Genomic DNA, 25378 nt, shown 5'->3' with positions numbered 1-25378 from the left:
CCCCCAGCTCCAGTTCTGCTGGTAGAGGCCTGGCAGGTCCTTCTCCTCCATCTTCCACGAGTGCAGGCCTTCTTCGCACTCCTCGGCCAGACTTGCTTATTAGGAATTCTTTTTCGGCACTAGCAGATTCGACGACTTTCATGGATGATGAGTTTATGCCCTCCACCTTAGGGGTCCCGGTCATTGGGATTCCTTCTGATAGGGCCTCCCTTTCAGCAAGTGTGGGAATCCTTTCACCTGTTGAGTTTCCTGCCCTCAGCAGGAGTGTTTCAGCCCAGGGGAAGCTGGTCTCCTCTACTAGGTCGGGTAAGCCTTTCCATCCAGCATCCTCCTGTCGATGAGGATAGTCAGCTGGAACATATAGGGCCTAGGCGAAGTTTCACACCGTCGCCGTAGGGAGCTGATCCGGAACCAGCTTCATCCAGGCGTCACTGGAGGTGCTATTGATATCCTTTTTATCCAGGAACACAAACTGGATGCCAGTGATTGCTCTAAGTCTGGCAAACTGCTTTCAGGACATATCTTCTGGTCGCCTGCTATGGGCACAAGGGGAGGTACTTGCATTTCGGTCTCTCTTTCTATTCTCCACTTGGTTGCTGGTCATGGTATTATCTCCCCTTCTAGAGCTCAATGGATCATTATTTTGATTGGAGGGCGTAAGATTGGTCTTCTCAATCTTTATGCTCCCAACAATAGAGGGGAGCGGATCTCCTTTTGGAAGGAGTTACTCTCTTGGGCCCCCATTACAGATTCTTGGATCATTGGTGGCGACTTCAACATGGTTGAGTTGCCTTCAGACAAAAAGGGAGGCAGACAGGGTGGCATTCATTCTTTGGAGAGGGCAGCCTGGGATGCCTTTCTCTTTCAGTTCAGTGGTAGAGACACTTGGTTGAATGATGCCTTTCATATTATGCCACAGTCACTCCTATACTCTTGGTCGAACAGGAGAATACACATGCCCATTCATGCACGGATTGACAGATTTTATGTAGACGATTGGGCACTTGACAGAGGAGGATCTGTATGCATTTCTACTGGGGTTTCCACCTCAAATCATTTTCCAATGGTGTTGCAGATTCTTGAGCCTCATCGGAGAGGACGCTCTGCCAGTGTCAAGATTCCGGATGCTTTTTATGCAGAGGAGAGCCTCACCGAGGATATCTTACAGATTTGGATTTCTCACATACAGGGTGGAGCTGTCCATCCATCTCAGGTAGCTGCAGCCTTATCCAAAATTAGTGACTATTATCATACAGTCGCTCATTCTAGGAGACGTGAGATTCTCAGATGTGAGAATGGTATACGCCAGCAATTAGCTTCCCTTCAGAGGGAAGAGCATAAGAGGCCCACAGATGCTTGGATTCAGGAGCGCCTTGCTGCAGCAAGGGCTCATTTGCAGACATTGTTGGATCAGAGAGCAGAGTATGCCTTTCATGCGCGGGAATCCTTTTGGATTCAGATGGGTGGCAGGGTCAACAAACACTTTTTCTCTACTCATGGGCCCAGACATAGTAGAGATAGTGTTTCGCAGCTTGTTGACTCAAACGGGGTGTTACAATCAGATCCTGATGCTATCATGCGTGTAGCTTCAGATTTTTTTGCATCCCTTCTTACTGCAGATCCAGGCACACATGCCATTGATGATGCCAGAGAGGTTATTTGGCAGTGTATCCCTGTATTGGTGAAGGATGAGATGTATGTTTCTCTGGATGCACCTTTCACCAATGCAAAATTCAAGACTGCATTACTTGCCCTTCACAAGGGCAAGTGCCCAGGTTCAGATGGACTTACCCCCTCCTTTTTTATTACTTTTTGGGAGCAAATTGGTGATCACGTTACATCAGCCTTGCAGGGTGTGTGGGACTCTGGTGAGATGCCGGACTCACTTACAGATGGTCTCATTCATCTCATCCCCAAGGAAAGGGGTAATAGGAATCTTGTATCTCAATGGAGACCCATCACTCTTTTGGGCACTTTTTACAAGATTCTGGCGAAAGCCATCAGTCTGCGGCTACAGGTTTTTCTTCCATATTTGATTCATGACACGCAGACAGGGTTTGTGCATGGCAGAAGTATTTTTGATAATATTTTCTCATTTTGGGAGGCCTCAGAATGGGCCATGCAGAGCCGCCAAAGATTGGCCATTCTACTCTTGGACTTTGAGAAAGCTTATTACAGAGTAGACTGGGATTTTTTAGAGGGTACTCTATCTCGCTTTGGTTTTTCAGATGCATGGATTAGAGGAGTATCCTCTCTCTACAGATCAGCCCATAGCCAGTTGCTCATTGGGGGGGTAAGAGGGGACAGGTTTCAGATTTCCGGATCCGTCCGCCAGGGATGTCCTCTTGCCCCGTTTCTTTTTCTATTTGTGGCGGAAGCTATGAGTATCTACATTAGATCTCAAGCTGATATTTATGGGCTGAGGCTTCCTATCCGCCGGGAAGAAGAGCTCCTGGATAGTGAGTTGGCAGATGACACGGCTGTTTTTTTGGATGCCTCCCCCAGAACACTCACTTCCTTCCGGACAGCCTTGGATTTGTTTTGCACGGCTGCAGGTGCACACATTAATTGGCATAAATCCAGTGGTTTTTGGATTTGCGAGGATGACACCCCGGATTGGGGTAATGATATTGGCTTCACTTGGGTACAGAGGGGCTTCTCCGTCAGATATTTGGGCTGCCAGGTTGGGGTGGGCATCTCTCCCTCACAACAGTTTGCTCCGGTGTTGGAAAGCATCAGAAGAAAGCTCCTTTTCTGGAGCTCAGCCAAACTTGACTTGGCCTCCAGGGTGGTGGTGGTTAACCAGGTTCTTCTAGCCACAGTATGGTTTGTATGCTCTTGTTGGTGCCACTCTAGGGATTGTATCACTCAGCTTAAGAGGCCTGTAGGAAACTTTTTATGGAGTGGTCTAGATGGCACAACTGATGTTACAGCTAGGGTGGCTTGGGAGACCTTGATTCTTCATAAAGAGAAGGGGGTTTGAATATCATCGACCCAGATCTACAATGCAGAGATGTGCAATACGGAACCGCATGCTGCGTATAGGCTGTACGGCTAACGAGTAGCTAAAGCATTGTCAAGCTTTGATACCAAATGTAAGAACGGAGAGAGGAAGAGGTGAGACCAGGAGAGCAAGAGTGAGAGAGCATGAGAGCAACACACAGTTGAATAGAAAAAGATAAGAAAGCTTACAAGATTGGGGGTTTTGTCTTAGTGACAAAACCTAACCAACCCACTAACTATGGTTAGGAAAAAAAACCTCTAAATGAGGGAAAAGTGCCCCTAACCCACTTATTAGTCATACATTGGTCACTCCCATGAATTATGGCTATAATTCCAACACTTTGTTCACGTTGAGTTGCTTAATAAGAACCTTTTACAAGTTAAGCTTATGTGTTGAGCTGTCGGCATCTCTACATTTGAATCTAGTCACTATTTGTAAGAACACCCAAGAAATAGGAAATAATTAACTACGAGGAAAAATCAAGGGAAAAACTTCAAGATATGTATTTTCCTTTCTACTTTGAAGTGCATTGCTTTGATGTACCAAAAGCAAACCCCATTCACAAGCGTTATAATAACAATTCAAAGGAATGTAGACAAAGCCGAGACACAAAATAATATTAATTCTCTTGCAAGGAAGGATCCTACAAATCATAATGGGGTTTTCCTTCACTCCTTAGTGCTCACATGCACCCATTAGACTTTGAGAGCAACAAGGAAATATATTTTCTATATCAAAATAAACAATAGAGAATAATATATAGATACATATAGACCCAAACTACTTGTTTTTCCCCTAAGTAAGGATGCCTACTAAACAAGGGGCCCCTATTAGATAGTGCCTTGCAAGGATGTTTAGCTGCATGTGCTAATTGTGATCATTTAGGGCCATTATATCATTCAACTTTGCCTCTCTCATTGTCAAATTGTCTATTCAATATCATACAGCATGCAAGGAAATCCCCAACTAAGTATAGCCATAAGTGAAGGGATGAACCCATACTCATCCCCTAGTCCATTTGGTGCCCAAGGTGCAATCTATCCCTTTTTATGCTTAATCTCCCACAATGGCATGAGTTGTTTGATGTCTCTACCATCCAAACTATGCACTTTTGGATGTGTCTCCCTGATCTCTAAAAATAAAAAACAAAGCAACACTGAGGGCCTTAGCACATGGATGGGGCTAGCATGGGTTTAGGATTGGAATCTTTTTGTCATCATTACTCCCATCCTAGACCACTTGGTCTACGATGGATGTAGAATGGGAGTAGCCACTTTTTCTCCCATCTTGGACCATGGCCTCTAGACCTTGGCAACCAGAATGGGTTCCCTTCTTTAGGGATTCAAAAACATGGAAGGATGATATGTGTCATTGTCCCCACATGGTCCCCACCTCCTAAACAATTGAAATGATGCCATGTGTCCTCTTCCACCTAAACCCATCCCTAGTTCTTTTTTGTTAGATGGGGGGATAGGAATAGGATGATAGAAATATGCATGGGACCACCTGGGGCCACCTTTTCCCATTCCCATCCTATTTCTTCCCATGTGCTAAGCCCCTAAGACATGGTATTATGTTTTTCCGCTAACATTGATCCTCTGAGCACTCCTTGGCTAGCATCAGGAATTTTGGGATATTGAGGGCTTTGATACTAGTAGAAAGATTCACAATAGGAGGATGAGCAACCTTACGTCTGCCCGAGCGCGGACACGGGTAGACGTCCCCAATGTTGATAACTACTTTCTTTCATTGAGTGAGAGACCTTGAACTTGACATTTACAAATCAAGAAATTTTGAGATACAGGTCCCTCAAGATCCCTACTTATCTAGGATCTGAATTCATGGCTATGCTGCTTGAAATGGGTACTATGAGTTGACATACAGAGGCGTTTCTTCCATGTCAACACTTGAAAATCTGAATGCTTCATATTATAGACAAGGCATCATAGAGTATATCATTGCTTTTGAAATTGTAATGGACCCGTGGCTAGTGCTTGTCTACAAGAGCTACAATACCACGGGAGACCACTTGGGCTATGGTGACACTCTATCTTTGCCATGCCTGTGCGCTATGGGGCGTTTAGCCCACTTGCAGCCCTAAAACTGCCCTTATCCAAATATACCCTTTCCTTTCCTACACTCCCTAGGAACTAATATGTGTGAGTGCATTGTGTTGATGGCTTGAAGATTGTTTGTATGATTCAAAAATTGTCCTTGTGGCCCATATGTATGTTTACTCTTGTTTCGCATTTTCCCATGGACAAAGAATCCAATCGACAATTGCATCAATATGGTATAGAGTTTTCTAAAGATTTGTAATTCTGCAAAATTACTTGTAAGTCTCCGAGTGGGGTTAGATCAACTTTGTCATAGTTACAGTTACCAGTCCAAAGCCATGACAACATTTCCTCCTGAGAAAAGTGGAGGGAGTCTATTTCCAACGGAAGATCTGCATGAACTACCCTTGCAGCCTCTCAGTGTCTCCGCCCCATGCTATCCAAATGCTTCATGCTCTTTGCTCTACATGTGCTGCTGTTGTGCTGTAAGTCATAATTACTTGTATTATACTCAATGCAAATGCGCATTGCTTGGAGCGGATAAGACTGCCTTAATCTTTATGATATGCAGCAACGATAATGAAATGAAATGGAGAACCTGCACTTGAGTTTGCTTGCAGGTCAATGTCATTTGACGTTTGTGATCACCTCTGAGATTTCACTGCTACTTAATGCTATTTATTTACTTGTCAGCAGATTCAGCTTCTATGTTGTGACTTTAGAGTCTCCCTGACATAGAGTTGTGGACTACACCACCACGGGTACACCTCGTTGCAGCTGAAGACCTGTTTGAGCTACAGCTCTGAATTACAAGCTTTGCAACAGTTTCTATCTGCCCCAAGTTTTGCAAGTACGTGTGTGTGCAGATGAGACGTGAAGACTGCCTATAAGAGGTCTTCACAGGTCTAGCTCTCAGTGCACTCTAACACGATGACAAAAAATAAGCAGTGTGGAGGCTCCGAAGATTATGATGCCCTCCACACAAATACACACATAAAATAGGACGCAAACACACAATGAATTGCTGCATTATGAAAATGTCAATTACTAGCTAAATGCATCGGATGCATGCATTGAACTGAAACAGCTAAGCTGCTCAATGAGTCCAGACCATATCTACCAGATTTGAACGACGAGTGAGAGGTGTGAGGGAGAAGCCACCTAGCGCTTCACAAAAAAGCTACGGTTGTAGCCTCCTACTATGTGGCACTGACATGTGCGTCTGATCAAATTAACCGTTACACATGCATAGGTTAGACGTCTCACTTGATCGGCTGCTCTGAAGTGAGTGGAGTGATGATACTGATCAACGACATGATGGAACTTCACAGCCATCCCATTCTTCATTGGTAGATGTATATAAGGTTATGGCAAATCACATGGCACCTTGTAACTCTGACCCTGCCAATGATATAAAGTCATGGCAGGGTTTATCTAGTCCCTACCTACCAATCCAGAAATTTTAAATTAAGCGTAACCACCTTAAGCGTGGACCAATGAACTACATCCATAGTTCATAGCCTGTGTTCCCAAAAGACACACACCCACATGCCATTGTAGAGGTGTGTGTGTGTGTGTGTGTGTGTGTGTGTAGCTGTCTCGCTTTGGGGCAGCTATGAACGTACATTCTTCTTAATGAACTTTCACAAAAATAAAAAAGTGTGTCGACATTGGGCTCTTTGGTCATTGTATAGTGCTCATACCATTCGACTGTATGAGCACTCTATAGTGAATGTCTTCCCATACTTTCGAGCTTCTTTGCTTCGGTCTCTATGGGATGCTCATTCCTTTGGAGAACTTCCTCAGGCCCAGTTGGAAGTTTTTTATTACTGTTTTCAGTTATCAGTAGTAGCTGTCCCACTCTGGGATAGCTATGAATGTAGATGCTTTCCTAATGCAAAATGTCTTTTACCAAAGAAATGTGTGTGTGTGTGTGTGTTTGCAACAATCCTTTTATGATTGTCTGCAAACTCAGTACATAGACTATGATGTATACTTGTCATATATTGACTTACATGCAGTTCTTCTTGCCTCTAATGATGTTTGGCAAGAAGGATACTCAATCTTTTATGTCCACCCAAGCATGGCCGTAAGAGCGTCAAATTACTTTCTATGGAGTTAGAGCTCTCTTATCGTCTCAAGGTTCTAACTCCCTTATTGTCTCACGGATTGGGCACTACATTGTCACAATTCAAGCACTCGTCCTCTGCCATTGGCTAATACAATGGTGGCCAGTTTATATAAGGTTTTGATGCCTCCACCTTTAATTTCAGATTAGGGAAATCAGATTTGGTATACGAATCGTTGTGCCAAGAGGTGATGCAAAAGATTGCCACAGCTTTGGAGCTGTAAATTGCCTCTTCGCCAACATGTGTTTCTATGGCAGGGGATGTCAAGGGTTATTCCATTTGGTCAACTCCTAGCATGATGACATATTGCTCCTGCTATTTGTCATAGATGTCTGGCTCCTAGGGAATCCTCGATCCATCTCTTTTGTCACTGCCTTGTCACTCATGACTTTCTACTTCTTTTACAACAACGTCTCCAAGCCAGATTCTCTACTAATTCCTTTGGCAAGCTCTTTAAGATATTTGGCATCTATTCACCCAGGCTGGACTTTCAGTGGCTTTTTGCTTCTTTTACAATAGTATCTCCAAGCCAGATTCCCTACTGCTTCCTTTGGCAAGCTCTTCAAGATATTTGGCATCTATCCACCCAAGATGGACTTTCATCTTTTCATCGCATGGGTTCGACATTGGGGCCTTTGGACTCTATGGAAGGACATAAATCATAGTGTCTTTGGAGACTCCACTTTTTCTAAGTTTTCCTATTTCCTGATGTCACTAAGGCAATCTTTTTATGAATGCCTCAATGCTCCTCAGATAGATTCCTCTATCTACTTGTCTTATATTGAAAACTTTTGATGGTTTGTATTGGCAAGTTCTCTCTTTGGGAACTGCTGCTTGTAATATAAACAAATATGGATTTCACAACAAAAAAAAAGTGAGTGGTTGCATCTTTGTATGAGGTTTTGCTGCCTCTAGGGCCTAGGCTTCCAAATTCCCTCTTCGACAATGGCGGGTTACGCTTGGGGTTCTTCCCAGATCTTAGCTCGTTGCCATATTGCTCTTGCCACTTGTCGATGATGTCTGTCTATATGCGAGTCTATGCCTCATTGCCCAGAGTCTCATAATTTCTTGTGTTTCCTACAGCAATGGCTTCAGCTTGTTTCTCCAGTGCTTCCTTTGACAAGAATTTCAAGCTGTTTGGTTTTCATCCTGCGAGGCAAGGATATGCTTCCTTTTTATTGGGTTTGTTATTGGGCACTATTGACCACATGGAAGAATGTGCATACGCATGTGTGTGTCAGCCTTCACAAATGAGGAGATAAGGCATTCTGAGTGTAGAGCCTAACCTCACACAGATCCCAAGGTGAGGCAAGCATGCTATCGTTGTAGAAACATTTTTGGGGGCATCAAATAGAGCGTCAATCAAACAACTAAATCATGCATATTTTCCTCATTGTACTCCAAGCACTCAAAGTGAGGGCCCATTCTAGCTCGATGCACTTGCCCAGAGAAGTGGCCTCCTTCAGATTAGCTCACCCTTGGAGACCTAGCTTGTGTGAGATTTGGAATGATTCAAAAGAATCATTTGTGGAGGTACCCCTTTTCTCTAAAGGCACTATCAAAAGCTTGCTCTATGCCATTGGTTTGAAAATTTTCTCTCAACATTCCAACGGATACAGATATTCCTTACCCAGCTCATGCATGGCATATGTTCATTAGTTGACTGTTTTCTCTTTGATAGTAGATTTGAGGAGCACTTATGACTCTCCCATTGTTTTCTCTCTTTCTCTCTTGTATTGACCATGGAGAGATTTCATATGAGGTATACTTTTTATAGGAAGTGGAAAATGGCTCCCGACAAGTTGAGTTTAAGTACTACTGATGCAGATCAAACTCGAATATACATAGGAGCTTCAAAGCAAGTGATTCACACTAGGTCCCCTGCCTTGGGGTGGAGACTGAAGCTTGGAGAGAGCAGCCACATGTATCTCCTATGACATGCATAGAGGGTAGAAACTGAAGAACACGTAATTCTCTTTTGCTCAGTCTATAGACACCAAGCAGAGATTAATCTCAACTTCCTTGATATGCTTGAGCCAATGGCACTTTAAATCCGGCATTTACTTTGCACAAGTTCTTGATGACTGAGATCATCTCCTTTGGCCGAAATTAGACTGGCAATGTTTTGATGGCACACACACACATGGTTTGAGCACATTGCACATCATGAAGACTACAATTTCACTATACTTCCGGTATGTTTTGGTCTCCATTGGACAGTACTCTCTCTCTCTCTCTCTCTCTCTCTCTCTCTCTCCTGCACTTGGTGTGCTCATCATTTGATCTGGTCTGTTAATTGTAAATATGGTAAATCGTTGGCGACTTTGATAAATATAAAGAGAAAAATCTTCTTTTGTCAGCACGATCACACATACATATTCTTCTACATGCATGCAGTTATGCAGCGAGGGAGGCATATGGATTCATGGGTGCAATTTTCAACCAACCCTACGGAAGCAGAAGTGCAGCTGGACAAAAAGTATACTTGATACAGGCCCTTCCTAGCTCTCGGAAGCGTTGAAAAAGGCGTGATGTTGGAGGACATCGTGGATAATCGCGTGATCGAAGGAACTCATCTTTCAATACTGAAATGGCCGTTGAAAATCTGCGTGCACGAATAGCATACTGACAACGCAGGACCTACACAACAGATCCCAAAGAGATTAAATCAAACCTTTTCTCAGAAGAAGCAAGCATTTTCTGTACATACCAAAGCCACTTTCAAATGCTACCTGTGTGAATTGTGGCCCTTGTGCCAATTCCACAGCAAGGTCTCCACAAATTGCAGGACCACTGGCAAGCGCGTCGAGCAATCGTGGAGTAACTCGAAGGCTGTCAAATCTGCAAAATCAAAGAGAGAGCGTGTCATCATAGAGACATTCAGAGTATGATACTAGTAGATGCCCTAACCCTTGCTGCAAAACACAAGCCATGATCCTAGGACACAGAATTTCATGATGCCAAATGCAGAAGTTTAACCCCTACTACTCCATTTCAGCATGCTACTAAGTTATAAAATGTAGAATAGTTTATTAAGTGAAAAAGAGCTGTACAAAAGATATTTACTAGAAATTAGTTTGTAGAGATCCTACAGAACTGACGGCTTCCCCACAGCAGTAGTTTTTGAGATGATGCATGGTCAATCATAGAGGTATCTATTCCAACAGAGATTAAGCATGAGTCAAAGTGGCTGAGGCACTCCTTTGATTTGGAAGACTGGCCAAGCTGCACCATATAGACTTGACTAGCCATGAGATGGCTACTGGTCATCTAGGGCCTTGCTTGGAATCTTTCCAAGATCCAAGGACCCATCCTACTATCTTTCCTTTGCTTTAGCCTTTGCTACTCTATGCTTTTGGGGGTGATGTTGGGTCAAATGAAATCCACAAAGAACACAAAACATAACACCATGGATATGAATCCTTGAGCGAAATTGCCAAAACCCATGCATTTGATACTGAGGGATTCAAACCTTGAGACTTATGCAAATATACCTACAGCTACCCACTTAGTTTCCCTCGCTACAACCTTTATGGGCTAATGCTGGCATGTAGCCTGCTTTAAACTTCTTTTTCGACTACAAACTCATAGATAAAGTAATTAACCTGAGTTGAAAAAAAACATAAACAATTTCTCCAGCTTAAAAATAGTTAAAACCTGTACTTCTGAATACCTCCTCAAAAAATACATAAACAACTTCTCCAGCTAAAAACAGTTAAAACCTGTACTTTCAAATACATCCTCAAAAAACATAGTCCTCGCTCAAGTCAAAGGCTTCAATGTCTTCAAGCTCAGCTTTGCTTCATCAGTTTGGATGAAAATGCGGGTAATGAAGCTTCAAACTTCAAAACGTCTAGCCTCAATGATACAAATATGTTAGAGCAATATCATACGATGGGACATCCCTTACATATAATGGTTCCTTAATCAAAGATGCTTGCAAATGGATCAAGATAGAAGAACTTATGGGCAGATTTTCATCCTTCCCTTTGTTCATTAAAGGCCTGGCTTTCACTTAAGAGCCTTAGATATTTTACAAGAGTCAAGATTCCTCTTGGCCTATCATGGTTCGGCAGCATTGTTTATGGTTATGTCGACTTGATGCCGTCCTCGTCTCTTGGTACAGACCTGCACATGCATCTGTGGACACTTGTTGGGAGATTGTAGCGAGCCTCTTTGAGTAATATAAGGTATTGAAGGGAATAGATGGGCTGTTTTCAATGCTTGGAAAGCAAGCACGGGTTTTAAAAAACACCCACCTAGAGGCGACAATAGCCAAAAAAAGATCGTCATTGAATTTGGACCGTTCCAAAAATGTTTAAAAAGCTTTACCTTGTGGAGGGAGCTCACATATGTGAAATGTGTTGGGAAGGCTGGGTGACAAGAGGGAGTCACCATCACCATAAACAAGAAAAAAGAGACTAAGAAGAAAAGTCCCTTAGCTTTGAACTCACCAAATCTTGACATGTGTCACTTGGACAACCAAGCTAATTGAGTCTCTTCACATTGAAGTTCCCATGTAATTTGTAGAGAAGAGATTTTTCAAATAGACAAGCTAATTGATAAACCTTGTTTGCAAAGGCATGGCTGGCCGCTGATGCACAAATACTTTGATATCTGCAAGGAAAGATGATGAAGTCATGTCAACCACCTTCCCTTGAGAGTGAACCACTTGAAGACCTCCCCCAAGAGATGAAGTCAATCTAACAAATTTCACCTTTTCATGATGAGGCTGATGAAGCAATCATCAATGAGAACAACTTATATGATGGGTCAGGGGAAAACAAAAGGTCATAGAAAGTAACTCTATTCATAAGGACAAGCTCAACAAGTTGTTAACGTTATGAATGGAGAGCCTCAAGAAGAATTTTCAAGGCATTCATTTGCCAACCTTTATGTAGAAATGAGCGTTTCTCTTTCTTGTTATCCAAATTCAAGGCACTTCATTTGCCATTTATGTCGAAACGAGCGTTTCTCTTTCTCCTTATCCCCTTTCGTCATTTCCTCTTTCTCCTATTCCCTTTGTTAGATTTTATGTAATAAGGGGCTAGATTTTTTACCTGCATTAGAGGTTGAGTTTGTGGGTGAGTTAGTCACCAGCATTGATTTAGACAATGCATGAATACCAATCAGGCACTCACTAGTTGAAAACCTTTGAGCAGATAATACCGTTTAAACAGATTATCAACATTTATCATGGTAATCATGGTCAACTTTTGCTTCAACTGTTAGCTGCTTAAACCAGCCAGAATGTATACTTACATATAAATGTAGAAGAGGTTTAACAGCAGGTTAGTTTTCCTTGTGTGCTGGTCTGAGTTAATTTTGTAGAGCCAAGGATTTTGCTGTACGAGGCATTCAGAAAATTAAGGAGGCATGACAGTGTAACTGAGGAATTTAAGGTGAGTGCATTACATTGTGATTGATCTCCACATCTAGCATGGAAGTTATATCTTTTCACCACAGTATGACCTAGGCATAACATGCATTTTATGTAAACACCATCAGAGGTATCAATGGCTTACAATATGACAAGGCTACAGGCCATGGCAATAGAGGAACAAAGAAAACACAGCTTTTTAGAACATACCTAGAGGTCAACTGGTACATTATCTCTGCAAGCTCCAGCTTTGGCTCAAATGTCCTCTGCATGGTGGTCCACCCAATGAGGAGAGGTTCCAGCAAACCAACGAGGCGTGTCCTAATCTCCACACCCTGCTTTTGCCTTGGATTTGATTCAGTCGTACAGGCAAGAAGCACTCGGTCATTTAAGAAACCCACCAGTGCTGCTATCATAATCTGAAGTTAGTATCTGATTCTCATGAAATTAGTTATCATCCTTACTAAACAATGAAATTAGCACTCGGTCATTTAAGAAACCCAGCAGTGCTGCTATCATAATCTGAAGTTAGTATCTGATTCTCATGAAATTAGTTATCGTCCTTACTAAACAATGGAAATGAGACTTTGCTTCCTCACCAGCATTTGCAGTGCCAATCGTCACGATAGGACGAGCAATCCCATCCCAACCAAGAATGGCTATTGTTGTTGCCGATGAGAAAAGCAAAGCTGGTCCAGCCCAGACAAGTGATCTGAAGTTCTTTGGAGTTGAGGAAACCCATAGACACTGTTAAAAAGTATCCATTTCCTTTAAAACATGGTTAAAAGGGTTTCATAGGGGAGTCTGAGTGTGAGAATCTGTGAGCATAAGCGTGAGCGTGAGTACAGGTGCAAGTGCATGTAAGAGGGGCCAAAGGAGGCCGGGGTTTTTATGGGATGGCTGATCTTCGTGGAAAGGTGAGAAAGTTCATGTAAAAAGTGTCTCAAGGATATTGGAGGAAAGCCTTTGTCAAAAGTTGTCCAGCTGCTCGCCAAAACTTCCAAGTTTGCAGAAGTAATCATTACCCTCAGGGTGGTCAAAATTCCTGCAACTTGCCCACTCAGGGTCTCCTGCCAACGAACCTATCAACAAGAAGCAATAAAGATTGGCATAGTTTGAAACCAAATAGAAGTTTTGAAAGAAACTCCAACTGTTCAGTGAAGCTCAAATATGATGGGATTTAGCAAGAGACATGAAAAAGATATGTACTTAAAACACTTAAGATATGCCTTTGAAACAAACTACAAAAAGAAAATGTATGTCCAATACAAGTAGACACCTTGATTTCATCACAACCAAGATTTTGACAACACATTACATCCATAACATCTGCAATGTATGAAAAGAAAATGATGGAAATACCCACAAAGCATATCCACAATGGATCACCCTTCCTCATAACATCTGCACTATATGATTAGCAAATGATGGAAATGAAACAACTCATTAAATCCATAACATATACATTGTATGAAAAGAAAACGCTGGAAAGCGAAGGGAAGGGACATGAAATGTGGGGCTCTTGAAATGTGAGAGCAGGGTGAGGGCTGGCAGGGGGCCGGGCAATGGGGCATGGGAAATGCGGGAGGAGGGGACTGGAAAGGTGGCAATAAAGAGGGGAATGCAGGGGTGCTGGGAAGGGGTGCTGTCCATGCAGGGAGCGGGCATGAGGGTGGAAATAGTGCAGAGAGGGGGCGGGCCAGGGAGCAGAGGCAAGGCGAGGGGGAGGGGGGTGTTGGGGAGCGAGAGGCAAGGCGGGTTGGGGAGTGGGAGGCAGGGCACGAAGGGTGGTGCGCGCATGGCAGGCTAGGGGGAGGGGGTGGAGGCAGGAGCGACGAGGGGAGGAGGGCAAAGCAGGGAGAGAGAGAAAGAAACAAAGAAAGATGATTAAAATTCCTTGAAAGGCCTAAGGATAGTTGCTACTTTATTTGTACGATATATGGTCCTTATCACATGTTTTCAAGAAGAGACACCACAATCGAGACACATCTTGGAGTACGCTTGTGAGTTCAATGGGCTCACTACGCATATAGGAAAAACAAAGTTATGTTCGTTAAATACTCTTTAGAGGGAAACTAGGTCGAGACTGTTGAAATTTTAGACACTAGGAGTTGAGGCTCCTCCCAATCCCAAATGGCACGTTTCTGTGGAGAACAAAACAAAGCCTCAATAGGGCCCTTCACACACCACCACTAGGGATGCCCTTACATTACACATGACATCTTGCTATCCTTGGAATGTTGCTTTTGTTCCCATACTGTGCATTCTCCACCAATAGACAGTCTACAGATGGAGAGGGGAAGGTGGACAAGACCCATAATCCCAAGAGAAGAATCTGTAAAATTTTCCCCACAGGGGAGGTAGAAAATGAGCAGCACGTGCTCCTAAGATGTTGAGACTATGCACACATAAGAGAGAAATACAATGACGGTAGGGATACCCTGAAAAATCTGTTGCAACAACAAGCCAAAAAGCTGGGGAGGCACCTAAAGAAGTCTTGGAACACTGCAATACTCGAGCTGGAGCACAAGCTAGCTAAGCAAGTACTCACAACATAGCAAGCTTTGTAAAGTTCTCTGTCACTCAATGTAAAAGACCACTATTAGTTAATAGTGGTAGCCAGTCCCATAGATCTTGAAGGGTCTCAAGCGGACTTTAATACAACTCTCTCTCTCTCTCTCTCTCTCTCAGCTTCTACAGGGATCACTAGTTGCATATCTCAGAGGAGAGGTTTATCAGACTAAAAGGCTATACTCAGATCCATCTCCCACATGCGCTAAAGATCTCGATCGGCCAGTTTTATGTTTCTTCTCACAGGCTACAGGTTGAGACAGGATAGGCAAAGGGCGTTCCAAGTGAGGATGGATTTGCACTTTATGTGATATGCAGGAGCACTTTGCACTGCCATGCCTTGTGTTTTATTAGATCTGTTGGAAGACGTTATTGTCTATTCAGCAGCGGTTTGGCCCACTAGAGAATAGCGGTTTTGGCCCACTAGAGAATTCCTCGCACATCCTGACCATGGCATGTGGCCATTTTCCTTCTTGAGGCCTGGAGACATAGAGATCATCCCATATGTGATAAGAGGAGAGCAGATGAGGGACCGCTGGAGCCTAATCAGAGCACATATTTTTTGCTGGTGACCCAAGACAAGGACAACAGGGGACCAGACGTAGCAGAGAGATAGAGTGCATGACTTGACAAATCTGACCCTGGGTGGACACTCAAATAAGGACTGCAGCTATATCCTCTCCTTTTGACATGGGGAGACAAACCACTAGAGGGACGGTAGCACTTGTCAGACAATGGGCCACCTCAAGGAGACTTTAGGAGGGACCTTGACAGGCTGAGCATAGACAACGATCTATCACTGATTTTCTTCTTCGATGCCAACCCACAAGATCCAAAGCCATTGTCGAATGAGCTTCTCTTGTCTCTCCTCATCTGTCAAGTGGAGTTGCCGCCACAAACAACATACCTAGGTCCAGTAACTTGGATGGACAGCTGACCAATTGGTAGATGACCAAGGCCTTCCCCTCGTCATTCCCTTATTTGGGTTTTCTCTTTTTCCCAGCAGCGACAACATGATGTATTTATTTTTTCTCATCACAGACATCAACCTTGGATATGGGTGCCCGTTTATCTGGCCCCGTCCTTAGCTTTCGTTGTGTCTGGTCTCTTTCTAGTCTCATAGACCCTTTGGTCTTTTGTAGACAGTAATCAACTCTCTCTCTCTCTCTCTCTCTCTCTCTCTCTCTCTCTCTCTCTCTCTAACGGGATGAGATTAACCGCATCATGCGGTCAGATCTCCTCCAGCTCCACACATCTCGCACTTGGAGGGGGGACTAGGAGTTCCCCACCAAGACCCAGCTCTACTATGACCATTTTCTGAGAGTATCGGAGGATGGGCTCATCATCAGACCTCAGTATCTCGAGGACAGAGGAGTCTCACACGCACTGAGGATTGCCATCGGACAGATGCGGGTCTCGTCCCATCAGCTGAGGATTGAGGCAAGGAGAGCTGCACGCATACCCAAAGAGCAGTGGACTTGCAGGTTGTGCACGATGGGGGCAGTCGAGACAGAGGAGCACTTTCTATGTCTCTGCCTAGCCTACTATGAGATCCGAGGGCGCTACCACTGCCTTTTTCAGGAGGGGCACGGCTTTGGCCCACTCTCACGACTGATCCACTTCCAGGACCAAGTTTGTATTGGGCTCTACCTGATGGAGATGCGAAGACATAGGAAGACACTACTACGACATATCAGAGAGCAGCATGATGGGACCACCGCACAGGGTACTGAGGTAGACTGAGCGTAGAGACATATAAGAGAGCAGCATGATGGAACGACCGCACCACAGGGTACTGAGGTAGACTAAGCGCAGAGACAGGTCACGGATTTCTATGCATTTGACTCAGCTCCAAGGCACTCTGGGGTAGACAGGAGGAGTTACCCGACATGAGAGATATATAGATCGGTGGAGAGAGCCAACACAACATTGCTAGGTGAGGGACACAGAGACCGTACACGGTGCGGCAGGCGACTAGAGCACACATGATCGAGGTTCGACCTATTTCAGCTCTCCTTAGGGGAGATCGACTGAGGTGAGGCATCACCCTTGACATAGCCCATCAGATCTAGAGATCGAGGAGACCATGCCCTCCACCACCACGGGAGACAGCCCGACAGATGCGAATACGTGAGCTCTTTGCATCTCATCAGAGAGCCACCATGGAGCTTGGATACGTGGACCCGGTTCAAACACTTGGGACTCTAGCTCTGAGCACTTGATATTTTCATGCCACCCTCATGCTATTTTGCTACTTTTTTGCTATTTTGTACTAGTATAGCATTTTAATACTCAGCAAGGGCCTTAGTGAGCCCTTTGCCCCGGCCCAGTGGTCTGTATGAGTTACTTGATTCCGTACTTTGTCCCATAGGCCCGCAAGGCCTCCTGCGGACGTTAATATATCTATCTTTCTTTCTTCTCTCTCTCTCTCTCTCTCTCTCTCTCTCTCTCTCTCTCTCTCTCTCTCATATATATTCATAAGATAGTATGGGCAGAGTTTGCCATGACACCACTCCAGATCGATCCATCTTTCAAATAGTGGCATATCTTCATTGGATTTGTGCCTTGTCGAGCTCGAGACAACCGATGTTGATGTTAGAGTCCTATCTAGGCAGCTAGTAGACAGAGGGGTTAGCACGTTCTGATATGCGCGTATATTAAGATGATTTGCCAGTCAAAATATTCAGACAAATCGACTCTTGCCTTTTTAATACAATTTGGATGCCCCACCCTCTCATATTATCAATCGTATCATACGGTTGGGCGGCAGGCCTACTCCAACTCGATACATCATAGACTTGGGGGTAGAACCAAGACTTCCCCAATAAGTTCTAGTTCTATCATGATGGAGGATGGAGTGATTATCAAACCCTAGGGAAACCCTCTCATCTGCCCATGTTGTCTTATATCAGATATCATTTTTAAGGCCAGTAAGGCCTCCAAAAGACGTCATTCTTTCTTTCTTTTATCTCGATGACCACGTAGGAGGAGAAAGAGGCTGAGGTAGGCGGCCCTAGTTGAGCATCAGGAACATCCTATCACTGACTTCCTTTGTCGACTACACCATCATTCAATAGAGTCAATATCAGTCGAGATGAACACTTCCACCCTTAGTAGATTTGGTCCCCCATACTAGCATACAAAGGTTCCGACACCTTGGTGGAAAGCTGATCGACTTGTTTCCCCCATGTCCCACGGCTCTCATGTGGAAAATATGCTAGCATATGTGTATCCTCCCATAGAAATATCATGGCGTACGTCTCTACTTGTATCTTATCTTAGACACATAGTAGGATCCAAAACGCACCCAATACTGTAAGGACATTAGAAAGAAATCATCTCTGACGCTCTGGAGCAAGAAAAGAGGAGCAGCAGCAAGGCTTTAAACGTCTTGGTTAGAGGCCTAGCAGTTGGAGATACCCCTATGTCAGATGCCAAAGCCTTGTTCACTAAGATGGGAGTCAACCTCACATGCAAGACTGTTGAAAGTATTGCCATAACTCATGGCGGTCACCGATGTATGACTAATAAGTGGGTTACGGGCACTTTTCCTCGAGGTTTTTTCCCCTAACCACAATTAGGATCCCTAACTACAGTTAGTGGTTAGTAGTTAGGATAGGGTTTTGTCACAGCGCTCAGAATCGTAAGGCAGTCGGCAAATGTAGACACACTAGTGACAACATATGGGAGACATCTAGTCGAGTTGGGGGCTATCCATGACTTGATCATATATAGCGGTCTCTGAAGATGGCCATCATCTGGTGGGCTCACTTGTTTCCCACATGGCGGGGGGAGAAGTACAGTGGATTATCTGTTGGGTCCACTAGCCTTTGCCCCACTCATACGCGATTTTACTGTGTCTCCTCCGCCACTTGAGGCCAACCACTCATACCTTGCCTTTTGTATATCGGTCGCCATGCCAGACATGAGGAGAGCCCACTCCGCCACCCACTCGTGATCAGATCCATTTTGATCGTGCTCTCGACCCAGTGTACGTGAGCCACGTGGCCTTTGAGCTTCCAGTCTCACTTAGAAAGGGTATGGACCTCGCACATGCATCAGATATCTTTGTCTCAGTAATACAGGATGTTGCCACTAGATCCTGTCCCATGACTTGATCTGCATGTGTCCCAGATGGGAAGATGCCCCAAAACCCCTGGTTTGACGATGAGTGCAAAGAGATGAGAGCCCACCTCACACATGAACCAGCACTGGGACACTTGACCTCACCAGAGGCATAGCGGATCTCACGACGAGTGACACGATGTAAGAAGCAGGCTTTCCTCATACACAAGATGGATGAGGTGATCGGATCCTTTTGTGGAGAAGATCCTACTACAGGATGGGGGCTCTTATCGGAGGGGAAGTCGCCCATCCCCATCACAGATCCAACAGTCCGGCATACATATGCATGCTCTCTCTATGATGTCCCGGGTCAGACACCACCTAATATGTTCTCTATGCCCAGACCCACTATGTGTCACTTGTTTATTGCGTAGAATGTACACGCTGCCCTTCTCTAGCTTCATAACTGGAGATCACCAAATCATGAGGGATTACACACTAAGCAGACCCAAGTATAATTGGTGAAGTCATCTATGAATGTAACATAATAGAGATAACCACCAAAAGCAGGTGTCCTCATGGGACCGCAGACATCACTGTGTATGAGCTGTAATTTTCGAGTAGCTCTTACTGCACCATCCTTCTTAAAAGGAAATCTATGCATCTTGCCAAGGATGCAACTCTCACATGCATGAGGAGGAGGTGACTCCAAAGGAGGCAATGCATCAACCATAGCATGCTTCTGAAGTGTCATTGAGCTGCCATAGCTCATGTGCCCATACCTAGCACGCCATAACTCCACATTCTGCATCGCAACAATGGGAGTGCTCACTGAAAGTGCAAGATCGGATCTTTTCTCATATATGTCAAGCTGAAAAAGACCCCCATACAAAGTGCCAGACAACATCAAAGTATAGTCATTCTCTTTGTCTCTGACTGCACACTTAGCATCATCGAATATAACCTCAAATCCTCCTCTATTAAGAGAGGACACTGAAAGCAAATTCTTCTTTTTACTTGGCATATAAAGAACATCTGTAATTCTGAAATCTGTGCCATCAGTGGATGTGAGGATGATGTCCCCCACTCCACACACTGAATAAGAAAAATTATTTGTACAAGTCACCTTCTTTTTAGTAGGTGGAGGATGCACAGACGCCAAAAGACTCTTCTTAGAGGTGATGTGCTTAGAAGCACCACTATCAAAATACCAAGTATTCAGTGTCTCATTGACACTAAGAGAGCATGCATCCTTTGAAGGGTCATAACTGCAAGTCAAGAAAGCATACAGGTCATCATCAAGAGTGGCTGTAGTATCTAAACTACCCACGGAAAAGTCTGAAATGCAAGACAAAAAAGCATAGTGCTCTTCCACAAAGTTGGCAATAACATCTCTTCCATCATGTGCATTAGGAGCAGACGCATTTGACACAGCCATACCTCAATCCCTTTTCTTTTCTTTAGCTATGCGGTTCTTGCATTCACCAATATAATGACTTGGCTTCTTGCAGAGGTGACAAATGTCCTTCTTTTTAGGCTTACCTACATCACCCTTAGCCTTATAAGAGGGCTTAACTGAATCAGCTTTATGCTGATGTGCGGGCTGATTGGCATGTTGCTTTTGCTGCCCTTTTCCTTTGGGCTTAAACTTGGAAAGCATGGCATGCTCGCCAGCCCATGTTGCCATATTTCTTCTCGTCTACTCTTCCTGCAATAGAAGTCCTACCAACTCGTGAAAAGAGATAGGATTGCTGCCCCCCCTCAATGACAAATTCCGCGAGGTGTGGAAACCAAGATAAGACTCAGGAAGAGAATTCAGAGTGGTGGCGATCATCTCTGAATCCGGAATAACTTCATCTATATTCAGCGCAACTGCTCCCTCAAATCTTGAAGCTTTGTGAGGTGAGCATTCATGGAATCTCCCTCATCCATATGCGTATGAGATAACTCTCTCTTCAGGAAGGAAACTCTAGCATAAATCTCCCAAGCTGCCTTTGAGGTCTTGCATGACCGAATGTGAGGAATAATGAACCTCTTGACAGAAAGAGAAATCACAGAAAGAGCTTGTGCATCCCTAGAATCCCATCTTTTTTGCTCTGGTGTGGGAGCCACTGGAGCAACTGCTCCAATTACTTGTGCTGCATTTTGGCCTCTACCCCTACCTCTAGCTGTAGGAGTGACAGGTGTAGCCACAAAATTTGGCCTTGCCTCATCTCTATTGACATAATCCCAAAGATGTCTGCCAACCAAGATGTTGTGAACCATAAAGCTCCACAAGGAGTAGTTGGTGCCATCCAACTTATCCTCCTGTGTGAGGACTCCAAACACCTCACTGGGATTGTTCTGAGTCATTTTTGCGAGAAAAACTCAAAAAATACAGCAAACTAGACAAGTAAAATCCCTTCTGGAATGTAAAATGCACAACCAGAGTCTGCCAAAGAAAATCTGCCCACAGTGACAATTATAAAGTGGCAGAAGTCTGTAATTTTTTTTCTTTTGCAAAAAAGAGACTTCTATTAAGTAAGAAAGAAACTCGCTAGAGCAAGCTCTGAGCAGAAATACAACATCATGAAATCATGAGGATAAATAAAACCCCCTCAAAGTGAGGTGGAAAACAACCAAGGCTGAGGCTGAAAGTGCCACCTCAACCCTATAGGAGTCTTAGAGAAGAAAGGAGAATCCTTCCATTCCCTAAAGAAAAAAGTCCTCCTAGCTGAGGTTGCACGGGAGTCTCCCTGTATACTCATCCATATGGCCATCAAAGTATGTACAGTGTCTGTCCAGATACTAGCCAAAGTGTGCGAAGGAAGAACCTAAGTACCTTCCATAGCCTCTGTACATCTGGCTCTCCAGATATGCCAGGATGCTATGCTCGCTAAAATCTCCCAAGAAGTATCCACCGAGGCATGTACATCTGTAAAAGAAAGGTGTGGTACCACGTCCAGCGAACAGGACTCAATCTGATGACGTCGAATAAAAATGGCCCGAGAGGAGTCAAGTCTCTTATAGAATACCTGAGGCCCTGTAAGAGAAAGTCAAGCCACTGAGCCCCATGTCATAAAGAATGGGGAGTGGGCAAAGTGACTAAAAATCCTGGCTACCTCCATCCAAATCATCCTCCCCTGTCTGCAATCCCATAAACAATGCTGAATAGTCTCCGAAGCAGAGAGGCAACGAGGGCAAGTAGGGTCGGCTCCGAACCTAGATCTCCAAAGGTTCACTGCAATCCCACCATGGATAGAAAGCCAAAAGAAGAGAGTGATCTTTCTATTCCTGTGGGATTTCCAGAGTCTCCTCCAGAAGCACCTCTGCAGATCCGCAGTGATATCAAATGTCTCCCAATGAGGAACTCTGGAAGGTCTCCAACCTCTACTACTGAGCTGAAATCTCCTGGCATTACTGACCGTGTAATGAAAGAAGGGGATGCTCTTCTCTCAATGCCCTGCGTCAATCCACTCCCACTCTCCAGGGTCCCACTGCAAATACCTAATGGGAACTCCCCCGTAGAGCCAAAGCCTCCAAGACCCGGTGGAGAGTAGCCGGAGGTCTGGGTCGAGATACCACTCTGAATACCAAAAGACCTACAACCCTAATAGGCTGAAAAGCATACTCAAGCAAGATGTCCTCTATGGATCTGAGCAATCTGCCACCATCCTGCACAGTAAAAACTAAAGCATCCTCCTGTGCATCTCGAAAGTCCAAAACCTAAAGCGGAACACCGCCTCTCGTAAAAGTACCTGCCCAAGTGGAGCAAGTGAGTGGCATATCATATGTGTCTACCCACTCCTCTGGAAGGGCTGCCTCAATCTGCAAGATCCTCACTGCACTCCCTCTGAGATGTCCTGTCAACTGAGACTTGGTCTCCTCTGGAAGCCTGCGGAAAGATTTCCAAGACCCCAAAGATGATGCAGGTCCCCTCTCCCACCTGGACCACTGCATGTAGAGTGAGGCACCAAGTGGTCTGCCATGATCATCTAAAATACTGTCATTCCACATGATGGGTTGCCTATTAATCTCTTCATGAGAGGAAGGAGGAAACCTTTGAAGAGTGCTCCTGAAACTAGCCCATGCTTTCAGAATGGCAACCATGAGACGGGACGAAGGTGATCTGAGGTGTGCTGTGGTGAAGATCCACCTAATACTGCTCATCCAGTCTCCTCCTGAAGAAGGTGTGCACCTCTGTATGTTGCTAGTAAGAAAGGCCTTCCACAGTTCTTGCCCTGGCATAAGTCCCCGCACCACCATCTTGCATAGTAAAGCTCTGCACTGTAAATCTGGATCAATAAGTCCCCGCACCACCATCTTGCATAGTAAAGCTCTGCACTATAAATCTGGATCAATAATATTTAAGTCTGTAATTTGACTCACACTGAGTCCAAAACTACTTGTAAATCTCTCAAATTCTCTTTCAACTGCTAGATTGCATCCGAAATGCAAAAGCCCCAAATTTCTACAAGAAATTGCACCTGAAAGGGACAAATCAACTAAAAGCCCCAAATTTTTGCAATTTTTTGCAAAATATGCAAAAGCCCCAAATGTGCACTCAAAATACCAGCCAAACAATGGCTTTCTGCACAAATGTCTGACAAAAGCGCCTTCCTAGATCCACCTGCAAAGAAAACTCTGCAAATGACCACCCTTCTAGAGTACCCTGCACAAGTACCTAGCTCTAGAGACCTACACCAATCCGTACAGTACGGACTGTACGAAACCTGTCAACCACTGTACGGACGACCTGTCAGCTGCTGTACGGAACTCTGCGCTGACAACGGGATGCAAGTACACTGACAGTACGTGATGCATGTACATGTATGGGTGTGTAGGTACGGAATCCATGCGATTGTACGGACGACAAGCAGTGGCAATACGGACGACGGTGGCAAACAATACGGTTGACCGTATTGTTGTACGGACGGGTAGCGCAAAATGCGACGTGTAGTACGGTGGCGCTGGTATGAATGCAAAGTGCAATACGATGCAGTATGATATGGAATCGTACGACGGTACGCGCAACAGCTGCGTACAATCGTACGGACTATACGAAATAGAGGCCACAGTAAGATGGAGGCAGGAGGTCGAACAGGAAGCACCTGCTCTGATACCAAATGTGAGAGCAAGGTGAGCAATGAGCAAGAGAGTGAGCAAACGTAAGTGTACTGATTAGAATGAGAGTGTGAAATACAAGAAAGAGTTGGGGGTTTTATCTAAGTGACAAAACCCTATCCTATCTACTAACTGTAGTTAGGGATTGGACTATGGTTAGGGGAAAAAACCTTAATGAGGGAAAAGTGCCCCTAACCTACTTATTACAATACATTGGCCACTGCCTAGAATATAATAATAATTCTAACATATGGGACCATAAGAAACCCTCTAGTACATGTGCTTTAGGGAGGGCACATGGCAACTCCCAAGGAGTGCAAACGCAACCCCCATTATTTTAGAGAGAGAGAGAGAGAGAGAGTTTATTAATGTCTTTGAAAGACCAAAGCGTTTATGAGACTAAAAAGAAACCAGATACAATGAAACTTAAGGGTGGGACCTCTAAAATGGGTATCCCAACTCAAGACTGATGCTTGTGACGAGAAATAAAAAGTAGTACATCACGCTATCGCTGCTGCAAGGGAAACCCACAAAGGGGGACCAAACACCAAGGAGAATCCCCTCACCGTCTATCAATCAGTCAACCGTCCCCTGAGTGGCTGGACCTGTGTATGTTGTTTGTGGGACCAACACGATGATACGACTAAGGAGAGACTAAGAGGAGCTTCATTTGACAGTAGCTTCTCTTGTCTCTCCTGAGAGAGAGAGAGAGAGAGAGAGATGTGTATTAATGTCTGCAGGAGGCCTCGTGGGCCTATGAGATAAAGTGCAAAACCAAAAGGTAAATCGTACAAGCCACTAAGGGCTCACGAAGCCCTTGCTGAAAGCTAAAGTACTAAGCTATTGAACAAAATAGTAAAGTAGAAAAATATCAGAAGAGTATCAGGTGCTCAGGGCTAACGCTCCTAGTACATGCCCAGGTTCCATATATCCAGGTAACCTGCTGGCTCTCTGATGAGATGTGAGTAGCTCTCATATCTGTGCCTGTCAAGTTGTCTTTCGACGCGATAGAGGGTGTGGTCTCCTTGATCTCTGTATCCGATGGGCTACGTCAAGGGTGATGCCTCGT

General features: G+C 44.5%; 1 protein-coding gene across 1 annotated transcript in view; it reads right to left on the bottom strand.

Moving 5' to 3' along the window:
- Positions 1-25378, bottom strand: part of LOC147883742 (Transducin/WD40 repeat-like superfamily protein) — a 164860-nt gene that overhangs the window by 5599 nt on the left and 133883 nt on the right. Inside the window, exons 17-21 of the mRNA XM_087399171.1 lie at positions 13524-13652; positions 13170-13287; positions 12781-12976; positions 9923-10031; positions 9676-9830 (exon numbers count right to left, since the gene is read on the bottom strand). Of these exons, the coding sequence (XP_087255297.1) occupies positions 9676-9830; positions 9923-10031; positions 12781-12976; positions 13170-13287; positions 13524-13652 (707 nt within the window). The remainder of the gene's footprint in view (positions 1-9675; positions 9831-9922; positions 10032-12780; positions 12977-13169; positions 13288-13523; positions 13653-25378) is intronic.

This window comes from Dipteris shenzhenensis, chromosome 27, assembly GCF_047967505.1.
Source record: "Dipteris shenzhenensis isolate YYH24624 ecotype China chromosome 27, Dip_SZ_1.0, whole genome shotgun sequence".
Classification (NCBI taxonomy): domain Eukaryota; kingdom Viridiplantae; phylum Streptophyta; class Polypodiopsida; order Gleicheniales; family Dipteridaceae; genus Dipteris; species Dipteris shenzhenensis.
This window is presented reverse-complemented; position numbering and strand designations above follow the sequence as displayed.